Consider the following 17,699-nt stretch of genomic DNA (forward strand, 5'->3'; position numbering starts at 1 on the left):
TATGTATATATATATATATATATATATATATATATATATATATATATATACTTTGTCATTTGTGTAAAGATTAAGCACTTAAACAAACTGTGAATGACACCTATAACAAAATAATAATAATAATAATAATAATAATAATAATAATAATAATAATAGATATATAGTAATATTAGTAGTATAAACATAATATATTTTGAACATACAGTGGTGGCAATTTTCAATATCTTCAACTATTTCGTCTCCACTGTAACTGTTGTTTTGACTATTTTTTGCCTGATATTGCTAAATATTATTACACAAATGGCTAAATTCGTGAAGTCAAACCTATTAAGAGTTAATAGACTTTATGAATTATGTGTGGTTTATTTATCACTTGCTGTGAAGCAGTCTACAGCGGGGTCTAACCTGCACCGGTCTGCTGAAGTAAATATCGATTGGTGACGTCGCCATAATATGGCCTGTTATTAAGGTGAATGGGGACAGAAAGCACACACTTCCAGATATGACAGGAAACGGGTGTCCCTCTTCCTCCCTGCAGGTTCATTACTGTTCACATGGCTGACTGCTGCTAACAAACTTATACGGCATAGTCAAGGTAGAGCAGCACAAGGTGCACCTCAGATATTGACCACCCCCCTACACACATACACACACACACACACACACACACACACACACACACAGAGAGAGAGAGACACAGACACACACATCGAACTCTCTCTAATAATAATAATAATAATAATAATAATAAAAGCACCCGTCAAATCTGTTCAGTCTGGTGAATACATGTCAGACTCAGACTGGCTGCAGAGGTCGAGAAGTGAGATTTATCACATTTTTTTGTCTAATTGTGTCTGACAGAAAAGATCTGATCTCATCAGGAACACTAACGGTCAGACTAACCTGAGATAGGACGACGTGAGAGAAAAGGAAAAAAAACCATGCATAATCTCGGGACATCAGTGCCATGTTTGTGCCTGGGAAAGTCTCAGTATCTTTAGCACGCAATGTCTGCTACAGTCTGATCAGTTGCAATTAGTTTTTCTTCCATTTAACACGGGAAGTAAGTAATACAGTGAAGTTGAGCGGAGGCGAAAAGCAGGGGTCTTGCGGGGAAATAAAAGCAGCTTTAGGGGAAATGTGTAGTGGAGTGTGAAATTACAGCCCATGGTGTTACATATTGTACCAGAAGCTCCCTCAAAAAACCCTAACAAAAAGAAGAATCGTCCGCAAATTTAGCCGCAAGGCACAACACAACATGGCCTCCTGTTCCTTTAGCCCAATCCATACCGGCCACAAAGCACACACAGGCTAAATGAAATGCCTTTTCCCCAGCAGTCACCACACTTCACTCATTTCTTACTTCTCATTAAGCGGTTAGACTACTGCACTCACAAGTGATAATTAAAAATACTATATATTTTTCTGTAATACTATATAATATATTACATTCTTCATGTGACTACGCCTTTAACGTGAATAGGCTATCACATGCAGTACCATGTATCTGTCACAATAATATAATAATAACAACCACTAATATAACGGAATTAACAACAACAACAACAACAATAATAATAATAATAATAATAATAATAACCAGTTTATTATTATTATTATTATTATTATTATTATAAGAAGAAGAAGAAGAGGAGGAGGAGGAGGGGGAGGAACAAAAATGCTGGTTTCACAAAAACATTCGGCTGAAACATAACTGACAGATCACTCGTGCTTATTAGAAATTGTTTAACAACATTTAATTTATTTTCATTAGCAATGAGAAAATATTTTCGATTATTACAACTTTTACATAGTTGGGTATAAATAGCTCTCAAACCCTAATAACTTCGCAACATGCCTTATTGCTGTACTGCTGTGAGTAAATGTGCTCAAGAAGAGAGAGTGGAGTCATGTGACAAAACATTAAAGTGACAGTCAAATTTCGTTGCCTCCAATTATTCATTCTTATAATAATAATAATAATAATAATAATAGTAGTAGTAGTAGTAGAGTATTATTGTAGTGCAAGTGTATAAGAGCAAATGCAGCATAAGCCTCTCCACACACAACATAAAAAAAACAAAAAGGTCAAATAACTGACTTCTAAATGGACTGGAAATTGGTCTATTCTTATGAAAATAACCTACAATATAATGAACGAATAAAGCAGTATTAATAACATATTTTGGTCTTCGCAAAGATTATTTTTATGCATGTTGTTGCTGGCACTATCATTAAAAAGGGCTTACTAGAATTTCAAACAGATACACAACTGGCACAGTGCTACAGAAAGTATTTCCAGGAAGTTTAAAACTCTAGCCCGCCACAACCAGGCTTGCCATGTGCGGGTCTGTAGCTTTTCACCAACATAAGCGACCTACCTTTAAAAAAAAAGCCATACCACACAGCGCCATCTACAGAGCTGTCTCCAAAATAACACCCTAAACGGAGCCCTCAAAATCCATCTCCACACCACACAGCAAGCACAGCGAGCCAACAAAGTCAGCTCCTGGATTCACACACAGCACAGATAATAAAGCAGAATGTCAACTCAAGTCAAAGTTGGTGGTTGTGAATTTGTTTTTGTTTGTTTGTTTGTTTTAATGTAAAAGGGTTTGCTTCTCTTTGATAGAAATATCTGAATGGAAAAACCAGAATCCACTCCAAAAAAAAAAAAACTAAACCCTAAACCTGAAGCTAGTTTGGGTCATTACAGAAATGAAATGAGGTGAGTGACAGCAGTGCTAAAGCATCTTTCAGGGAATATGACAGTAGTGTGAATCAGCTTGTAGCACAGTGAATAATGTAAGATACTAACGAATCTTCTGCAATGGTTCATGCGCATGGGAATCATCAGCGACGCGAACGGACCTGGTGGCCAGAAATGTTCAAAAAAAAAAAAAATCACAGCAATTGGACTGTTGCTATTATCATTTCCTCTTCCTTATCTTTTAATTTCCTCGATTTCCCAACCCGAAGTCACTCATTTTCCTGTTTGCATCCCTCCCTTTCCCGAAGTGTCAGACGGAGAGACCTCCTCATTTGGGCTTCGGCTTTTTTGCGTTGGCGAATCACAAAGTGTTGGAATCTATTGCCTTTGTCTGACAAGTCATCCATCTCTATGCGAGGGGGGATCTGGGGAGGAGGAGGAGGAGGAGGAGGAAGGTGGGGTGGTGGTGGAGGTGGTGTGGTGGTGGTGGGGGGGGCGGTGGACTGCAGCTTTTAGAAACACACACACACCGGGAAGAGGGCTTTCATTCTCAGCCCAAAGCTTCTAACAGGCACATCCCATTCTTACAGAGAGGGGGACCGCAAGAGACACTCGCAGTGTCCATGTTTTTCCGTGGCATCCCCGCACACAGCCTGCGTGACTCGTAAGCCCAGAAACGCGTTGCTGATATATCGAAGGGAATTTTTTTTTTTTTACACTGCACGTTCAAGAGCGGACACTTTGGCAGCGCGTCTGAAAAAAAAGAAAGAAAGAAAGAAAAAGAAAAAAAAAACGTTCCTCTAAAATATGTGGCCAACAAGCATCCACTGAACGAGCAGTTCCGCTCAAATTGCTGCGAAAAGATCTTTTTGTTCGCTTTTTAAGACAAGTGACGGACATGATCTGCAATCCAAACTCGTTTTACCCCTGAAGGAACTGAAGCGAGAATAACTTGAAGAAGAAGAAGAAGAAGAAGCAGAAGCAGAAGCAGAAGTTCTCCCGCGAGCCGCCGGCTCTGAAGCTCGACACGGACAGCAGCAGTTTTCTAACCCGCATTGAAAGCTGCATAATCGAGGCGAGACGGCGACCTCAGTCGATTATCTCTCCTTCCTTTGCTATCCCATGGATATTCACTGCAAAGCAGACCCATTCACGGCGATGCACCGTAAGTATAAGATTTGTTTTTGCTATCTCTTCCAAAATGTCCTTACTTCGCAAAAAAAAGGAAAAAAAGAAGAAGAATAGAAAGCTACCTGCTCTGCACTGTGCAGTGCAAGAACTTGCCCAGACCCATGCAAGCTTCTGTATGTCATCAAATTATTTAGGAATGACAAAATTAAATAATATGTGCACAAGTTAAAGTATATAAAAAGAAAAATAATGAATTAAATATATCATGAATAAACCGACACAGACACTAACCTAAACAGACGCACCGTAAAGCGCAAAATATTTGCAGAGATCACTTGCCATATTGGCGCTTATGTTATCCCATATCGAGTAGCAGTAGATGAAGTTGGACAAAAAGTCGATGAAATTCCACACAATAAAAATAGCTTGTACTAATTAGACCCTGTAACAATTACTGTTTAACTTGTTCAGCATTTAGCTGGCTTCATGGGCTATAATATAAAGCAAATAAATTAGGCCTACGGTTTATAGCAACAAGCACGCTTAAGGCTAAAATGAAAAATACGCTAATAATAAAGCAACCAGTAATGTATAACTGTATTTTATTGGATATTTCTGAGACTATAAATATCAGAAAAATGCTATTTCTATTATTTAAAAGGCTACATTTTATTCTAATTAGGTAGAGAAGAGAAAAATGTAAGAAAGGGCTGGACAAAATGCAAGAAATGAGTAGTATAAAGATAGCAGAAATTCGTTTAATCAGTACTGATAATAACAGACATAAGGTCATATAAAGAGTACAGAAGTTGTTGGTGGTGGATATATTTAAAAAAAAACAAAATTATTGCCTACGAACGCCCAATTTAAATAATTAATTCTTGTTTTGCAGTTGCTTTTCTGTGGTTGTAATATGAGTTATCAAAGATCTTTTTAATTATTTACAATAATTGTGCAAGGAAAATTAAACAGCCTGAAACGTAATCTATGCGACATGTGTTTGGCTGCAATGGAATAGTAGAGGAAAATACTACCTAACTCTCTGCTGGGTTTTGCACAGAGTAGCTAATATCTTTATTAGTTTTGTGCGATATGGAAAAAAAGGATAACAATGTTGTAAGGTGATTTTGTTATGAATTCCTGCATTTAGCGGTTATATATATATTCTAATACACAAATAAGACACCGGTGCACTGAGACCACGAGCATCACAACCACAATCACCTATAATAATGACAATAATAATAATAATAATAATAATAATAATAATAATAATAATTTGTAAAGATGAGAGGGGAAACGAGTTGAATACTAATAAACGACATATGTTGTATGAATATCTAAGAGTAGTTTTGACTGTTAATCTGCAGGATTTACATTTAGCTAAAAAAAAAAAGAAGAAATTGAAATTGTTTAAACACGAATGATTTGAATTGTGCGTTAATAGGCTACTGGACAGGTTTGCTCTGATTACCCGAACGTGTGTATATGGACATAAAGATCATTTTGAGTAGCGAATTGTTCGTAGGTTTTGATTTGTGTGTGTACGTGAGCGCGTGCGGCTGTGTGTGTAAAGCAGAGAGAGAGAGAGAGAGAGAGAGAGAGAGAGATGTAGACAGTAAAGTGAGAGTGACTGTAGGCTACAATGCAGCGTGTCTTCTATATGTATGTAATGTTACGCTGTTGTGTGTGTGTGCTGTTGTCTCCCACATAGGGCATGGGGGTGTGAACCAGCTCGGAGGGGTGTTTGTGAACGGCAGACCCCTACCTGACGTGGTTCGGCAGAGGATCGTGGAGCTGGCACACCAAGGGGTCAGGCCGTGTGACATCTCCAGACAGCTCCGGGTCAGCCATGGCTGTGTCAGCAAAATACTCGGCAGGTAGGGCAAAGAGAAGAAGTCCCACAGAAATCAAACCTCCACAGCCCCATAGAGTTATTCTGGCATTTATGTCATACAGCTACAGGCCTGTTCCTCAGCCTCCTTTAAGGCACAGTCTGAAGGAGGCTGAGAAGTTTCCAGTCAAACACAATCCCAACTACAAGCGCCGGATGTGAACTAACCAGCCAGGAGTTTATTATTGCTTTACGCTGCTCCCCGGTGCTCACATTATTTGCTTTGATTGATAGATTAGTGCACTCGGGAAAGAATAATAAAATGTTTACTGAGAACGTTTTACATATGCATCTTTGAATTTTCTGACATATTTTTTTTCAGCTATCAAAAGGATTTCATGAGGTATTTTGTTTTATACACTTGGAATGTTCGATACGATATGAAACATGAGATATATATCCTGTTACCTTTGGCTGCATGGAACATCACCTTTATTGATTAAATACTTTTTAATAATAATAATAATAATAATAATAATAATAATAATAGTAATGTACTTACAATGACGTAAAAAAGTCCAAATGCTGACGTCATAACAAAAAGAGATTATTAGCATACTACGAATGTATACATATGGAATTGTGTAAATTATTGCTCCAACTGACTGGTAACACAATTCATTCAGAGCGTTTCCAGGGAAACCTTACAATCCTGTTGCTATAGTATGCTTAATATGATATCAAAAATTCTAGCACTATTAATAGGCTAGTAAGGGAGAATAATAGGTAAGCCGCGCGTCTGGATGTGGAAAGTGTATTAGACAACTTGGATTTTAATGATTTATTCTCTCTCCTGTCTCGCAGATACTACGAAACTGGCAGTATTAAACCTGGAGTTATTGGCGGCTCCAAACCCAAAGTGGCCACTCCAAAAGTTGTGGATAAAATTGCAGAATATAAGCGGCAGAACCCCACCATGTTCGCCTGGGAGATCAGAGACCGACTTCTCGCCGAAGGTGTGTGTGACAACGACACGGTTCCAAGCGTATCCTCCATCAACAGGTAAAAAAGAAAGTTTTTTATTTTCCGCTAAATTTATGTTTTAAAATCATTTTCAGCCTGATTATGTCGCTCACTGGAAAAGGCGTAAATACGCGTCATAAAAACCATTTGAGACATTTTCCCTCATCGATAACACACAGCGACTGGCACCATAACATCAGAACTGCGTACACAAGCTCATGGTTTCTTGCCAGCTGAAGTGAAGCGATAGCCAAACTATTCATATTTTTTCAAGCGTTGGAGCAGGAAGAGTAGAAGGAAAATCCGTGAAACTATTAGTGTACAGATGAACAGGTGTAAAAGTCACACCGATGCGCAGATGTAGCTGTGGACACGGTGCTGGAAAAGTAATCAGTCCGTCAGGGAAGCTTCATCATCAGTGCTGAGATCTTCCTCATGAGGGTCTCAGGCATGCAGTTCAAACGCAGATCTGTGGTCCACGTCGGCAAAGTCACATCTGTCCCGCTTAAACCCAAATCAATATCCTGTAAAAAGATCCAGTGGCGTCGGGAAACACACGGGCCCCTCGCTCAATACTGCATTACTACACACTCGCCTGCTTATTTCAGCAGAGGTGAGGAAATCTAACAGGAACCGAGAGTGCGCCCAAATCACACAGCTCAGCCTGAGCAAGCTAAAATGCTTTAAATCTCTATACTTACATACATATATTATATATATTTGTGTGTGTGGGTGTGTGAGTGTGTATATACACAGTCAGTCTAATTATTTCTAATGTACAAAAAGGCGACAAATTAAAATTATTATTTTATTCATTTAATTATTAAAGGTGCCTTCGCCTATGTTGATTATTATTATTATTATTATTATTATTATTATTTGTAGTAGGACCTAACAGTAAGAGGAGGAGGAGGAGATGTGGTAATAAATAAATAAATAAATAAATAAATAAATAAATAAATAAAAAGCGGAAATAGCCGTCACCGGCGTTTTACGCATGAATATTAAACTCGCCGCATAACTAGCAGCAGTGGTAACCACTCGCTATTTATTCACGTTTTGCTCATTAAAACACAAAGGGCTAGAGAAAAAGTATCCCGAGTGAGCTGGGAAAAGGCAGAAGTGTGTGGAAAGGCCTTGCTGCGAGCGCTAGTGCTGAACTTTGGTTAGGAGGCACTGTTCCAGAGAGGCGGCCAGCAGCATTACACTTTAATGAGCTGCACAGAGAGCATGGCCCGAGCCGCACTGGATACTGCCGAGAAAATATATATATATATACATATGAGGGCAAGAGAGACTGGGAAAAAAATCATTTCATGCACCGTGACCTCTTAAAAGGGGCGATGTGAACTGTTCTACACCCGGATGTGGTAAACTCTAAATTTGCATTAATGAATGACATCAAAGGAGAGCCATTTGTCTGTCTCTTGTTGAAAGCGCGTTTTAAAGGGGGTTTAATCAAATAAATACATTATATTAGTATTTGACTGCCTTAGTGTATTAGAACAAAAATTAACAAATCAAAATAACGGTTTTATATTCTTATTTTGTCACTACTTCTGTAGCAATCAAAAATGTGATATATCCAGTGTAAAGGAATAAGTTGCCCAGAAGTTTGCAAATAATTACAACTTGGACAAGAGCTCGATATCAGCCTGAAATACTGGAAAGTTTGAAGTGATCCTAGCTTTACTCAAATGAAATGTTCATGTCTAATGCATCGACGTGATTGCCCTTAAAAGAAGGAATTAATTTCTATTTGTTGAAATATTAATATAAGGTTACAAACTTCATGCCTTTCAAACAGGTGTTACTGTAATGCGTCTGCAAGTATGTCCCGTCTCCAGAGTCAGGACATGACAGTTGACCCTCATGTTTTGAGTGGTTAGGTAGTTGACCTCTGCTCTGCTGACATTAGAAGAAGTCCGAGCTTTAAGCACAATTTCTCTGTATGAATTATTAAAGATTAGACACATACTGGGTGGACGCAGTGTCCGCCCTGCAACGTAGAGGCACCAGCATGCACATGATCCTAGGTGTCTTTCAGTTGTATTGACTGATATTATTTCTACAGGGAATTTTCAGCACCATGGCATTGTAATTAATTCATCCTCCCCAGATAGCTTATTCAATAGTAGGAATATGGATTCCAAATAAAGGACTTGAATTTATATGGCTTGTTTAAGTCACAGGGTCAAATCACTGTTATGGTCAGATGTTAAAAATTCAAATAAAATATGGATAGGATTTTTTTTTCATAAAATGCTTGTTGGTTTTGTCATTCTTGACAAAGGACAGACCACTGGTTAAGGCATCTTGAACAAAGATATCAGAAAATAGATTATGCAAGACATATAAATACGAACTTGTGCAGAAGCAAAAAAAATTCCACTCAGGGTAAAATTCTGTGGGAATAATAGTATTGCATCGGCACAGAAACATAAAATATGACATTATGTATCTGATGAATTTGTTTTAGATTGAATTTCCTATAAAATTAAATCTCATATATAATATCTGATTGCAAATCCCTGTATATATTTAGGATTATAATGTGACGAATGTGAAGACAAATAATATAAATGTGTGTGCAACACGGGATGGCAGCTCAAAATTCTGTGGCCCAGATTAAAGGCATCAAATGTTGCAGTAGGCTTTTGTGAGGCAATGAGACACTATTGCTTTCCTGTCACATATAATTTATAGCCCACCATTTGCATCTATTCCCCTCTACTATTAATTCACAACTTTTCTTTTTATCTCAAAGTCCCAATCAATAAGGCCTCATCCGCACTGCAATCCTGGATATTTGTGAATAATGTGAGAAAGTCTGATCAGGCAAGTCAAGCAGTGTCAGGGTACAAGCAATCTTGACTTCTTTAAAGGACCGGTTAAGCGATGGAGGGAGGATGACAGACAGAGGAACACAGATAGAGAGAGTAAGAGAGTGGGAGACAGATAGAGACAGCGAGACATTATTGAAGTTGAGGCCAGGTCAAGGCAGTGAAGCCCATCATTGAGGTGAATTGATGTGATTTCATGCTTTGTTTGCAAGATCATTCAGACCAAAGTGCAATGAAGACCTTCCCCCATATCGCACCTTTGAGCTGGCGGGACTTTATCATATTTCTAAAACTGGGATCCTGTTTGATTGAATCTAGTCTCTCTAGGGTAGCTCCTACTCATTCTTAAATATTGACTTAACGACTGGCCCTGATGCCTTCAGATTGGTTGTTTGGGACAGAATCAGCTATCCTTATGGGAAGGGCCCAAGACAACACAGGAGTTTTACCCTGTCAATCCTAACAGTCTTTGTATGAAAATGAGTTTTGATTAGCACATTACATTTGGGAGAATGGTAAGCAGATTCTGTTGACTTTTATAGGATAATACGGACCAAAGTTCAGCAGCCCTTCCATCCATCTCCAGACGGGACAGGAACTACCCTTACCACAGCAGGACACACTATAGGTAAGATAGATGCTTAGCTTTTAAAATATTTTGGGAACCATCCTTTTTGTAAAATTATTCCTTGTGTTGAAAAACAGTCTCCTAGCATTAACCTCCATCCTGTGCTTTATCCAGTGCCTAGCACAGCTTCCCCACCTGTATCAAGTGCTTCGAATGACCCGGTGGGCTCCTACTCCATCAACGGCATCCTCGGAATCCCTCGCTCCAACGGCGAAAAGAGAAAGCGTGATGATGGTAAGAGACTGGATTATATTCTACTGCTTCTACTAAAAACTGAAACTCTTCTCTGGGTTTTTCTATGACTGCCTGTAATTTCAAATAAAATGTGCACCAAGAAAAGAAGGTGGTTATTTGATAGCACTTTAAAAAGCAGGCAGTAAAAGTGCAGATTGGACTGTGTCATTTAGCTGTTTGTGGAACTGAAGACCTTTTGCTAAGTGAATGATGTGGTATGTGAGCGTCACCTAGAAAGTGCACATATAACAGGAGGCACTATGATTTCATAAGCACTAGGACAGGATAGTGCATAAGTAGTGTGCTGAGGAAATAACTCAGATAAATATACGCACTCGTTACATTTTAACTGAATGAGTTGAAAGCAGACACTATAATAAAACAGTATTGTATGTGTATTTTTCTACTAGTGTTTGGATTTTTAAGAATAAGAATGAATCAAAAATGTTTTTTCACTAAGCCCTATGGCAGGATGTCTGTATTCGATGCTTAAAATGGACAACTGTAGACGAACTACAGTCAACAAAACAAGTTATACAAATAAGGAACATGACCTGTACTAACATTTTCTCTCCTTTCAAAATGAGAGGGCACACACTGCCTAAGGCCTAATGGCTCATCGGCTCTATAAAAAAAGCTTTTGAAGGCTAGTGAATAAAGATCAGTGTGGTTCTGCGCCAAACAAGCACACAGACGCAGGAGTAGTTTAAGGGAGGGAGGGGGTGAAGTGGTTGGAAATGATCTCTTAAAACATTTATCAAAGCAGGCCTACTTGCTTCTTTTATGTTTCCATCTCTTTAGTTCTCTGGAGTGGCAACCACTTGGATGGGAGGAAAATAGGATATTGTAAGTTCTGTTAGCCCACCTTTTCTTTGCTTGCTCAATCATGGGCCACTCGACTCTGATCAAGTGGCCACGTGAGGGTGTGTGTATGTGTGTTTGGAGTCCCAGCTGAAGACAGAGCACAGTTATGCCTAATGATATCTTTATGGAGAGCAGTTTGGATCGTATATAAAGTCTGTGAAAACATGTCTGTAACAAATCACATTTGCTGCACGGTTTGCTGAAGCTATAGTGAGTTTTTCCTCCACTGCTGCAAGGATAGATTGAGAGTGACTAGATATGAATGTTCAAGTGGTGATAGCTTGATTACATTTTGCTTAACTTTAGTGTCAACTGGGGGGGGGTTTCAATAATTGTGATGCCGATCATTTGGCAATTTATAGCTTTCTTTGTTTTAATAATACTATATTCGTAGTGGGTATCCTAATAACTACAACTACCATTAGTGTGGTAAATAATACCAGTGAAATTGATATTACGTCTTTTTTGGATTACTGGATTTTAGACTGCTTAGGGTTTCTGTGTTTAGATACGTTGTACTGAACACATGGTATGGTGGGACTGTAATAAAGACCTCTTAGCTGTATTTTTTTTTTTATTCTGTGCCAATTGTCCAGAAAGCTGTGAGTTATTTAAACTTAGCCCTTATTTCACACAGGGACATCAGGGAGGCTGCTCGACAGTCTGCGCTTGGTTTCAATTTCATAGCAGCACAGCAGCCTTGGGCTACCTGAGCCATATTTGGCTCGGTGCCGCAAGTCTCGCCTTCATTAGATGATGACATAACTGAAAATATGTTAATCCGATTTTTGGGGGACGGGGGTAGAATAGCACGTTTTATGAAGCACAAATGTAATAGGAACAAAAACTGGCTGATTTTGCAGAAAAAGTTTGCGCTCCGGGTTTTCTTTTAATAGTGTGAAATTATGGTCATTTTACTGTGCATCAGGCCATTGCACTTGTTTTCAGATATAGAAGCCAGTTTGCACTGCCCTTAAAAAAGCCCCCATTACAAGGGGATTGTGGAGATAATGTAGTGTGACATGCTTTATGTACACCAGGTCTTCATAAGGGGAATTTCAGGGACATAGGTGTCATAAGAGTCATTAATCTGCCATTTTCATGTGTTATTGCAAATTAGAAGTAGCATGTTAGACTCGCTAGCTATGGGTGATGTTAACCATGGTGCAGAGGGAAAAGGGGGGGTAACTCTCTAGATTAGTTCTTTGGTGGCAATAGCTCCTTGCACGTTGAACATAGTGACATTTAAGAGAATTTGCAATTCTGCCGAGAAAAGCTATTAATTCACAAATTAACATCCTGGTTTCTCTATCACGGATGCACAAGCTATTGAAAAGACAAAAGGAATAGCCTAAAGGGGAAGAGGGAGAGAGCTGCAGCCCTATCTTTGTAAAGATTGGTTTATATGTCTGCAAGCAGTGATACCAATTACACCAGCACACTGAGAATGCGCCTCAACCATATTGCTGCCTATGCAGGCCCCTCAATCCATTGCTAAATTTATTTGTGTATCTCATTATGGAAAATAGAATGCCTGTCGTGCCAAATGCATTAATGGCAAAATGAGGGAATTAAGTCTGTTCAGGCTTTTTCACTCATTCATTAATACCTCTATACCAGATATGACAAATGAGTGCACTGAGTTAATTACCAGCATGTAGTGTTCAGGAATGTATTGATATTATATGTTCCACCACCCAAAGCAGTGGTTAGTTGAATATGACCTTGTTATGGCTGATATGCAGGTTGGTATGACCCAAGCTGCCCTTGTGTCTTTTCCCTCAATATAAATCCAGACTGGCAAACACAAGGTAGTTAGGGAGTTTAAGTGTTTGATGCTGCTTGTAATAAATTACCTACTAAAAAAATAGAAATGAATGTTGAAGTTGTTGTGGGAGTGGACAAGCATGTGGGCCTGTGAGAGAGAAATTAAAGTTGGGTGATTTAAAAGGCAAAGCAGTTTATTTATGTGACAAGATAAAAAGATTACATCCTCAAAACCAATGCCATCATGGTCAAAGCATGCGAAAGCTTCAGCACTTCTCTTTGTAGCTCGTTTGTTCATTTGACAAGGATTGCTTTGAGAGTGAACGGCCTCAGCACACCTCAAATCCCCATGCTAAAATAGTTTGGCCTGCAGCTAGAATGCTTTAGCCTGTGCTTCTATTTCATGGCTTGTAAGATTCTATTGTGTCAATATGGATTCTACTCTTAAAAAAAAAAAAAGGAATAGAAATGAAATACATCCAAACCAAGAAATGGATTGGCCTCTGTCTAGATCGAAAAAGAACATCCCACCGATCTCATCCCGATGATGGCCTCTGTATGAAAGAGAAAGCCCAGATTTGAGCGAGGCTGCAGAGCGTAACCATGAGAGAAGAAGGTGTCAGGGCTCCTTATCAAAGGACACAAAAGGTCTATGCCCTGCTCTGCTGATACATCTGCATTCAAGCAGACCCGCTCTGTCGTCTGCTGCCGGCCTGCTCACAAAATGACACCTCACAAATCTGCAGCATGGAAACATCTAAGGACAGGCTGGTTCGCTTGAAGAGGAATCATGTCAGAGAAAAGTCAATTATGGGCACTGATGCTGAGAATTAATGGTGCGCTGCATTACTCAGGTTTTAAAAGGAGCAAGAGTGGGGGAAAGAGAGCAAGAGGGAGAGCGAGAGAGAGGTTAAGAGAGAGGAAGATGCGTTTATTAATTGTGTTCCAGAACGTTGCGTCACATGAATCCGATGTGCTAAATGATGGCCTGGGTGTGAGTACAGTAGAAGATGTGTGATATGGGTGACAGGAGCAACCCACTCTGACAATAAAGGGGAGGAGGGGTAGACAGAGAGAGAGAGAGGGCTCTCATTCCTCAGCCCACTGCCAGCCTGCTCAGCACAGCTAAATTGAATTAATAAAGCTTTTAAACATGCCGCAACATAACAGGAAATTAACAGCCCCGCTTGTGCTGCTGCTGCCACCACCAGCAGCAGCAGCATCTCTCACTCTCTTTCTCTCTCTCCCTTGCTCTTGTTCTCACCCTTTCTTGTCTCTTATGATACAATTATTTGCCATGCAGCCTTTCCGCTCCATGGCCTTCATAAATAGGGGATTTTTTTCTCAAACTAAGTACGGCTGACATAGAAGGTGTGTTTGCCCCTTTGCCTCAATTCCTCTCTCCTTCTCTTTCTCCCACTCTCTTGCATTATGTGCTTTTTGGTTTGTTCCCCCCCAAAATTGATTTTTTTTAAAGTGTAGGATGTGTTTGATTCAAACAGTTACAGTTTTGCAGGAATCAGAATTACCTGAATTTGCGACCATCATTTTGTCATTTAATGCAGAGATCGCCTACCAAATCAGCCATGTCACCTGAGTTGGATATAGAAAATAAACACTCAACAAAACCTGGCATATGACATTGTTAGTAAAGTCCAGGCCAAGCACAGGCCTACTTCCCAAAAAGTCTCTCCCTCTCTGTCAGTTTCACGCATGATGTTATCTGAAGTGAGCAGGAGATGAAAGCGGAAGGCACAATATCCCTCTGTTTACAGGATGTCACACCTGCCCTGGGTGCCCCATCTATCCATTTACTTTCAAAGCACACAAAAGCTAAAAATAAATATTGACAAATATTTTGACCTACTGCTGTAACTCTGGTAGCCTTAAGAAATATTTTAATGTATTGTAATTTTAGTGCGATTTAAATAAAATTAAATTAAAATTAAAATAACATGAAAAACAAATATTTACAGCTTGTATTTTCGGTCTCAACAGGTCAACTCTGAAATAAAAAATAATGGAAAATTAAAGGTCATTTTTTAATGTTAGCATCTAAGACATATTTTAAGACGTTTGTTCTCATTTTTTCTAGCGTACGGAAAACCTAGTTCTCTTATACTCTAATTTTATCTGAATTAGGCCCTGCGGAGGAGAAAGCCCAAGAGAGTAGTGTTTTATGGACTCCGGTTATCTGATCTGACAGAGCCCCAGTCCCATAGCACCAGAGTGCTAATGTAAGACGATGTCAAAACAAAAAAAAGTGTCCAAATGTGATCAATGTGGAACAACCACAGGGCAATCAGCAAACAACTGACACAGGAAAACAACACAATGGATTCTTCACTATGTGACTGTCCCATGTGCAGTTCCTTAGAGGTCAAAATTTGTACCCATTATTACACACTTCGTTCTTTATATGTTAAGGTAGAAAGAGAACACTGAATCAATAACATGTAAGAACACAAATAGCTGATGTAACCTTGGTGTAGCTCAGATCTCCTCTAAATATTGTAATGTAGCATAGAGCAGCCCAGCCCCCCACAGCTCAAGCAGCAGTAGTGTCCCCTGTGTCCACCAGCAGCGCTGCATGCTTTGGGCTTTTGAGTATGGGAAGCATGCTTTACCACAGTGAATGACACACGCTTGCTTATTGATCGCAGTTTGCACTTAGGCTAGCTGATAGAAAGTAATTAATGACTCTATTTTCTTCTGTACCAAAGAGAACAATTGAGTTTTATACAGCAACAACACACGGTCATATGAAAAGGCCCCCAAGGGAGAGGTCCATAAGAAATGCTTGACCTCGAATATGGAATGATTCAAATAATGCCAGGAAAAAAGCAATATGAAAACCATACATGCCACTAGAGGGATTAATAGGAGGGAGAAATATATTGCCTCATTCTAGATGCTACTTCACACAAAGAATACAACACACACACCCAGAGAGCTCTCTATCACAGCTCTCTATGGATCCATTTCTCTCTGAAAGTCAGGTTCATCCTATGCCTTCAGCCATTGAAAAAAGGTCAAGCTGCCGGGTAGAATGGCAATAACACCTCTGAAATGGTACTATCAGTGGAACATGATTGATCAATTGAATTCCATAGCACAGAAAAGTGTGGGATTAAGTAGAGTATTATACGCACAATGAGTTGAGGCATGATGTTCATTTCAAGTTCATTTCGCCTCCCTCTTGCCACCAGATCAGGCAATCAATAGGGGCCTTGCATATCATATATCACCACACTCACGCCGAGGAGAGAACATAATCTGCTGCAAATTTAGAATGACAGATTTGTAAGGGAGCTAAAGTCAGAGGCTGGGAGCTTGGGTGGCTACTGACATGGCAGGCAGGTTAGCTGGAGATTTTCAGAAGCAAAACAAAGCGGTGGGAAGCCAGTAAAGTGCTTTTAGTAAGGTGATAAGGTCAGAAGCCAAAGGGAAACTGCTCATTTGTTTATAGACAGTGTATCTGAAGGAAATGCAAAAGCTAGAAGTCAAGCAGTGTAATTGTATTCAGGCTGTAGCTGGCCTCCCATTTTTTCTAGGAAAAGCAATCTGAAAGTGAAAGCAGCATTACATTCTAAAGGAAATTGTGCCTTTAAATAATAGCACTCCATTTCCACCCGTCGCCGAATGAGAACAGTCCCCCTCCACCCGCTTATTGCTACAGCTCATACTAAAACACTTGGTCTTTCCAACATGTTTTCACTGAAGGTAATCCATCAATTACTGTAGCACTACCACATGATGATGATGGTGCTGATGCTGGACCAGGAAGGGGAGGTGAAGGTGGAAGAGAAGAACAACTCTCTCTTTCTCTCCTCCCCTTTTTCCTTTCCCCTCTCCTTCAATCTTAGACTCTCGTTCCCCTCTCCCCTTCCCCCCCCATGCTGCCTTTCCACAGCTATTAGGATCTGTTTGAGGCCAGTGCTGACTGAATTTGAACTGATATACACCAATCATTCATCCCCGCTCTCACTGCTGGTGCTGAGAGATGCACTATCCTGAGCTGTGAGGAAGGGGGAAGGGGTTGGGGGCCTGCTCCAAGGAGAAATAGGGCCATAATGACTCCTACTAGCATGTGGCCTTGTCTCTCTCTTCTCTCATAGATGGCTCAGATGGCTCTGGCCCAAACAGTGATTCTCAGGGTAGTGTGGAGAGTTTACGAAAGCACCTGAGGGCTGATGCCTTCACTCAGCAGCAGCTGGAGGCTCTGGACCGGGTGTTTGAGCGGCCATCATACCCCGACGTCTTCCCAACATCAGAGCACATCAAGCCAGAGCAGGTCAGTAAAAAAAAAACAGCTAGCTGATAAACATCTATAACCAAGTTATATTTCAAATAAATTCATGAGATCAAACAAAAATATAAGCAACGCATGCCTATATTGTATTAGTTCATAATTTAGCCTATTTACTACAAGATCAGTCAATAATATGATAAGGTAAGGATCCAAAAGAGAATGCAAAAAATTCAATTTTCATTTCTTTAAAAGATATTGTTGTCAGAGCTCTGCACATTCATCAATAACCTATACAGATCTGACGCTGATATCTTAGTAACTTTCTGCAAATGTCTTGAATCTTGAATCTTGTATTTATGCCATAATGCATAATGTTGACCAAAATGAACATAAATGACATGTAACAAAATACA

The 17,699-nt window shown here is 39.6% G+C and overlaps 1 protein-coding gene and 1 long non-coding RNA gene across 12 annotated transcripts in view; one reads left to right on the forward strand and one right to left on the reverse strand.

Moving 5' to 3' along the window:
- The window catches only part of LOC117596835 (uncharacterized), an 89,611-nt gene that overhangs the window by 9,682 nt on the left and 62,230 nt on the right, over positions 1-17,699 (reverse strand). The gene's annotated exons all lie outside the window — the stretch shown is intronic.
- The window catches only part of pax2a (paired box 2a), a 29,956-nt gene continuing 15,450 nt past the window's right edge, over positions 3,194-17,699 (forward strand). The window contains exons 1-7 of one of the 10 annotated variants that reach the window (XM_026933752.3): positions 3,195-3,875; positions 5,556-5,721; positions 6,540-6,737; positions 10,084-10,169; positions 10,284-10,403; positions 11,205-11,249; positions 17,153-17,328. In XM_026933752.3, coding sequence (XP_026789553.1) covers positions 3,833-3,875; positions 5,556-5,721; positions 6,540-6,737; positions 10,084-10,169; positions 10,284-10,403; positions 11,205-11,249; positions 17,153-17,328 — 834 coding nt within the window. In that variant the 5' untranslated portion in view covers positions 3,195-3,832. Of the gene's footprint in view, positions 5,722-6,060; positions 6,079-6,539; positions 6,738-10,083; positions 10,170-10,283; positions 10,404-11,204; positions 11,250-17,152; positions 17,329-17,699 lie in introns of those variants that run through there. The other 9 variants (XM_026933806.3, XM_053233005.1, XM_053233007.1 and 6 more) reach the window with 9 other exon arrangements.

Source organism: Pangasianodon hypophthalmus, chromosome 3 (genome assembly GCF_027358585.1).
Source record: "Pangasianodon hypophthalmus isolate fPanHyp1 chromosome 3, fPanHyp1.pri, whole genome shotgun sequence".
Classification (NCBI taxonomy): Eukaryota; Metazoa; Chordata; class Actinopteri; order Siluriformes; family Pangasiidae; genus Pangasianodon; species Pangasianodon hypophthalmus.